The following is a 6475-nucleotide window of genomic DNA, read 5'->3' as shown; positions in this document are numbered from 1 at the left end:
AATCAAAAGAAAGGATTCATGGCTGTCATCACACACTTTATTGATGATTCATGAACATTGCAAAGTCGCATTTTGAGGTATATTTTTGTAAATTTGCAAATCATTTAAAAATTCTATCTTATTCAGTTCAGTTTGCATGTAATTAATACTTGTTTATGAACATCATATTTTAGGTTTATTTATGTTCCATGTCCACACACAAAAGAAGTTCTTTGTGATACTTTGCTTGAGTGTATGATGGATTGGAATATTGATAGAAAAATCTCGACTGTTACTGTTGATAATTGCTCCACAAATGATGCCATGATTACCATGTTGATGGATAAGTTAAGTAATTCATCGCTTTTGTTGGGTGGTACTTTGTTTCATATGCGTTGCTGTGCGCATATTTTGAATTTGATAGTGAAAGATGGATTGGATGTCATACGAGTTGGTGTGGAGAAAATTCGAGAGAGTGTAGCTTATTGGACAGCAACACCAAAAACAGTAGAAAAATTTGAAGAAACAGTCAACCAATTGCGTATTCCACATACTAAGAAATTAGGATTTGATTGTGCAACTAGGTGGAATTCAACCTACTTGATGCTTCAGACATCCTTATTGTATAAGGATGTCTTTTCTAGGTTGAAAATTAGAGAGCCCCAATATAAGACTGTGCCAACTGAGCAAGAATGGGAGTTTGCTAGAGAGATTAGTGGGAGGTTTAAGATTTTTTTTTTTCTATTACTGAGTTGTTTTCTGGTACAAAGTATCCGACCACCAATGTTTGTTTCCCAGCTTTATGTGAGATTAGGATGACACTGTCTCAATGGCTCTCTTGTAAAATTGAAGTGATCAGAACAATGGCATAAAAAATGGTGGAAAATTTTGATAAATATTGGTTAGTGATACATGGTGTTATTGGAGTTGCAGTTGTACTTGATCCTAGGTATAAGATGAGTATATTAGAGTTTTATTTTGAAAAACTTTATGGAGACAAAGCTGAAGATGAAGTTGAATTTATGATGATGATGATGAGATCGAGTCGGATCAGTCATGTGCCACTTTTGTGTTAGTTGTCATCTTTTTTGTTGTAATTAACATTTTTTACGTTTTATTATTAGTATTAATTATTTATTTTTTTTCCTTTTGTTATTTAACAAGAGTTTAAGTTGAAGGAGATGATAGAAGTTGTGTGGTTTGTGTGGGTTTGAAGAAACAATGGATTTGCTTTTTTATGTTGTAATGGATATTTTTATTTTTATTTTTAATTTCAATTTTTGGGTAATCTATCCCTTGCGGGTTGTGCTTGGGATTAATTATTCTCTTTGCTACTTGTTGAATTTTCTTGTGTGATGCTGGACACATGTTTTGGTTGTGTTATTTTGTTGCTACAGGATGCTTTGTGTGTGGGTTGTGTATGTATGGGCTGCTGAATTAATGTTTATCGATGTTTTGCTACAAGATGTTTATTGATATTTATTGATTTAAATGGATGTTGCTACAGATTTATTGATGATAGCTTCATTTATGGATGTTGCTACAGATGATGTTTTTTAAATGGATGTTTATTGATATTTATTGATCTAATTAATTAAAAAAAAAATATTCCAACTGATGGATGTTGCTACAGATTTATGGATGTTGCTACAGTTCTAATTAATTAAACAAATGAAGCTATTAGGGTTAATATTCCAACTGATAAATCTCAAAATTTATACATCCAGTAGTGAAGGGTGATTGAGAATGTTTATTGATGTTTATAGATTTTCACATATATAAAAAAAAAAACAGGGGATTGTCCGAGGTCGGGGATCCCCGATCCCCGATCGGGGGCGGGGATGGGGCCGGGATAGGGGTCCCCATCGGGGATCGGGGACGGGGACGGGGACGGGGACGGGGGGAGTTTTACTTTCGGGGATCGGGGACGGGGGTAGTCCCCGGCCCCGCCCCGTTGCCATTCCTACTAATGCAACACATGCAAAAATACAACTAGGATGGGCTCGACTATTCTAAACATGGCATATGAAATACAACAGATAACATGTATTCAACTTGGAATTGAAATACAATGCAGTTAGCATGATGCGCCGAGCCCAGTGCATGCAATATAGATGAATGATGCAAACATGCGAGCATAAGTATACTAATTGAAACATGTCCTAAACTAACCATCAAAAGCCAGTAAATAAAAGGGAGAAAGACATGGGGTTGGAAGACATACATCACACACACACACACACTTATTACACAATTGTGCTCTCTCTCGGAGGGTCCGAATAAATATTACACAACCAAAATAGATAATAACTCACAGCTAATTATTACACAATTCTAGCTAATTAATAAATCAACTAAGTAAGCAATAAACTAGCATGCAAATTATGTAGAATGGACTGCCTCGACTCTGTTTTGGATGACAATGGATGCATGCATGCTCGAGTCGCCTTGTCGGGAAATCCATCGCGATGCCTCGTCTCGCCTTTGTGTGCAATTGATTTCAGAAACTTGCAAGAAGCTGCAAGAGGCTGAAACTCTACTCTGGGAAGTTGTGGGAGGGTTGCCGACCAGCCAATGGCATTGGAGACCACCTGCTAACCACCCTTTGTGGTGGAGACCAAAAAAGGTGGTCGGCCTGCCAGAAAACCTAGTCGGCCGACCATTTTCTGCCCCTGGATTCTGGTTTTCTGTAACACAAAGCAATAGGGAGGCATGACAAGGTATTTTCAACAAATGTGTGCTCGACCACTCTCCCCGTCATAGCATAGGATCTAAGGAGTGTAACCCTCGATTCTCGGACCACCAATCACGCATCTCGATGCATGATGGCCGAGGAGTTGAATTGCACGACTCAATGGGACATGAATGCACATATAAGCAACTAAAACCAACAACTCCATCATGGATGGTCAAGAGTGTCGGCGACTGGGAATCGAGGCACGTTTCGTCACTTTGAGTACGAGACGTCCCTCGTTTCCCGTGTTCGGACTAACTCCTATTCCGAACACAATGCAACCCATACATGGAAATGTAATGCAATTATGCAAACAAGAAACATGGCATGCACAATGCAATGCATGCAAGCATAATGAAATGCAACATAAGTATGCAAACATGCAATGCAAGGGACAAGCACGCAACAAAATGACCAAACCACCAATGCCAAAAGCATGCATGCTCAATGCAAAGCAACATAAGTAACCTATCAATGCTAATGGCATGCAACCATGTGACACGATGCGACTTAGCATACTCAATGCGAACATCAAATAGCATACTCAATGCGACGAACTACCCGGCATGTGCAATGCTAAGGATAATATGGCATACTCAATGCAAGATGGTCTTAAACCAAAGTGAATGGGCCTCAGCCACACCCAAATCAGTGGCCAAACATGATGAAAATGAGGCAACAACACACATGCAAACATGCACAATGCAAGGGACCAAATCTAAGGCACCAAATGCAACTCTATCAAAGCATGGAAACGATGAAATATGGCATACAAACACACATTTTCCAGCTCTGAAACATGATGCACCATGGTCCCGAATCATGCAAATATGTCACACAATGCATGCTAGATGGCCCAAATACCGAAACTAGTGAAGCGGATTACACTAGAGGTACACAAAACAATGCACAAATGACAAAACCACCCCCAAACAGACCTTAGGCAGTCCAAGACAGTGGGAAAGTGGTCTAAAAAGATGGCTCGAAATGCATTCAAATGAAGCTCATGCAATGGCTGGTGAATGAGACATTCAAGCATAACACTCAAACGCATTTAAAGAGTGAAAATCATGGGAATATGGCATACATGTAAGCTCTGAAATATGATGTGCAATGGCCCCAAAACATGAAAACACCTCAGTATATGCATGTAATAGACCTTGAAACTCAAAGCTAAGCATGAATATTGTACTACAAGCATGCAAAACAAGCATCATCATTCAACTATGAGACCCTAAAATAGAGTTAAGGCAGTCCAAAATATGCACAAAATCAGTTTAAGGCATGGCCAAAAAGTGCTAGAATCAAGGGTCAACATAGCATGCAATGTAAGCTAGTTAAAGAGGATTTGCACTACAAGTATGTGAGGCGATCAAGAGGTCACTGAACCAGCAAAAGTCAGAAGTATGCCATGTGAAATAATGCCCAAAAACTCATGGAAACAAAGTCAATGCATACAAGAATGATATGTTCCTTTGAAAGGCCAAAAGAGGGTTATTCTACACATGCAAGATAGACACCCCACATGACAAAACCACCTCTGGACAGAGGTTATGAAGGCCCTAAAACTCACTGAAAAGGGCCTGAAATGAGGCTAGGAAGCATGCAAGTAAAGGCTCATTTGAAAGGCTATGAAGAGGGTTACTCTACACATGCAAGAGGGACGCCTAATATGGCAAAAAAAACTCTGCACAAAGTTCATACAGGTCCTAAAATTCATCAAAAAATGGCCTGAAACATGCTCAAGAAGTGTGCAAATATGGGCTCCTTTGTAAAGCCAACAATGCTAGTAAACAAAACAAGGGGTGAGAGGGTCACCCCTCTTTGATTTTGGGGCTCAAAACAGCACACTAGCCACTGAAATGATTTTCAGTGGCTAAGAGGTCAAACAAAGGTCAATGCAAAGGCCTAGATGCATGGCTCACAACAAAGTCAAAACAAGCATGCTAGGGGGAAGATGACCCCCAACAGAAAAATAACCTTAAACAAACTTCAAGAGGAGCTCAAAATAAGACTTTTTTTAGTTTATGACAAAGCCCAAATATGCTTTCAAACTAGGCTAAGATATGATGCAAAATAATGTCAAAAAGAGAGAAATAGAATGTTACCCTTGTAGAGAAGACCTCTAGCAGCTTTTGGACCAAAATGGCAAACCTTCAACATCTGAAAACTAGCTCCAGGTGCTTAGAGTGATGGTGGAGGTGTTAGGATAGGAGGTGGTGTGTAATGGCCAAGAACAATGGAGCTTTAGAGCTTGAAATAGAGAGATATAGGAAGAGGTGTATGTATGCCTTAGCCAAAAAATCTGAACCTTTGCTAATGAGGAAGAGAGCTTCTCTTATAGGAGAACAAAGGTCCAAGCTTAAGCTTGGAGCAAAGGGCCAAGCTTCTTAAGGAAACTAAAGTAAAAAGGGTCAAGCTTCTTGAGGAAGTTAGAGTAAAGGGGTCAAGCTTCTTCAAGAAGCTAAGACAGGTTCAAGCTTCTCTTAGAAGCTTGGAGAAAAGGGTCAAGCTTCTTTAAGAAGCCAAAACAAGAGGGTCAATCCTCCATACACGTGTATGGAGGATGGAGCAAATGCCTCCCAGCTGGCACAGTTGGAAGCAACTCAGTGAGACAAATCTGCAGAAAGCTGGCCGACTAGTTCAAGTGGTCGGCCGACCACTTTCCCTAGTCGGTCGACCAGGGTCAAAAGGGTCAAGTTGATTTGGGTGGTCGGTGGCCTTTAGGGATGGTCTCCGAGGTGAATGCAACTTAGTGGTGGTATAGGAGACCAGCAATTGTGGCCTAAAAGTGAGGGAGACCAGCTCTCTAACAAGAAAATCGGCCGGCGAAGAGAAAAGTGGTCTCCAAGAAGAAAATGTGGTCTCCCACCCTGGTACCACATTCCTAACAATGAAACTAGGGTCCGTGCAAAACATGAACCCACATCGATGCAAAACGAGGGTTCGGGGGCCAAAACGCGCAGCCGGGTTCCCCAAGAACTGACTATTAAGCATCGAAAGTGGCGTGCGACCACGAAGGTGGTCTCCCGGGCCACAGTGTCCCTCTAGAGAGAAGAAACAAGGTGTGTACCAAAGACCGGAGCAAACAGAGAAAGTTAAGTGGTCCCGAACCGAGGCGCACGGCCGACGGCTCCGAAAACTAAAAACTGGTCTCCAAACGGGAACAGTGGTCTACGACCACGAAAAGTAGCCTACGGCCACTGAGAGATGGTCTATGAGATCTCTCCCTCCCTTCGAGAAGAGAAAACAAAACCTTGTTCGCAAACCGGGGCAAAGCACAAAAGAGTCTCGAAGTTCGAAGGCAAGGCTCTCAGCCGAGACTCTGTAACCTCAGAACGAGCCCAACATGCGTCATCGCTGAGCGCTCAATCGATAACATCTGATTCTTAAGGTCGGTCAAAAATGGGCTGTCTATAGCGACCTCCTTAGCAGGGGTCCTTTTGAGAAAAACGGTTGCTGCTAAAGGCGAAATGAGGGAGTTGAAGGAAAAGTTGAAGGTGGTGGAGGCCCAACTTGAAAGCTTAACGAGGGAGACTGCAGGGTGGCGGAAGGCCGCGTAAAGCACGTGTGCAAGGGGGTTGGAAAAAGCGCAGAAGGCCAGGAAGATGGAGGTGTTGGCGGTGGTGTAGGGCAATGTTGTCGACAGTACCCATGCTGAGTTGTTGGTGGCCAAGTTGGAGCTGGAGACGGAACGCCAGAAGGTGGTGTCGCTCGAGTTCCAACTGGTTGGCGAGTAGAAAAGGCATGAAGAAGCGCAAA

At 41.9% G+C, this 6475-nt stretch overlaps 1 protein-coding gene across 1 annotated transcript; it reads left to right on the top strand.

Annotated features, from left to right (window-relative positions):
• The first annotated feature begins 237 nt into the window (after positions 1-237).
• LOC145807176 (zinc finger BED domain-containing protein RICESLEEPER 1-like) lies at positions 238-1529 on the top strand. Its single transcript, XM_082905117.1, has 2 exons — positions 238-701; positions 1487-1529. Exons 1-2 carry the CDS (start codon positions 238-240, stop codon positions 1527-1529), a joined length of 507 nt encoding a protein of 168 aa, XP_082761243.1.
• The last annotated feature ends 4946 nt before the right edge of the window (positions 1530-6475 follow it).

Source organism: Camellia sinensis, chromosome 14 (genome assembly GCF_055761805.1).
Source record: "Camellia sinensis isolate YWXY chromosome 14, ASM5576180v1, whole genome shotgun sequence".
Lineage (NCBI taxonomy): Eukaryota > Viridiplantae > Streptophyta > Magnoliopsida > Ericales > Theaceae > Camellia > Camellia sinensis.
This window is presented reverse-complemented; position numbering and strand designations above follow the sequence as displayed.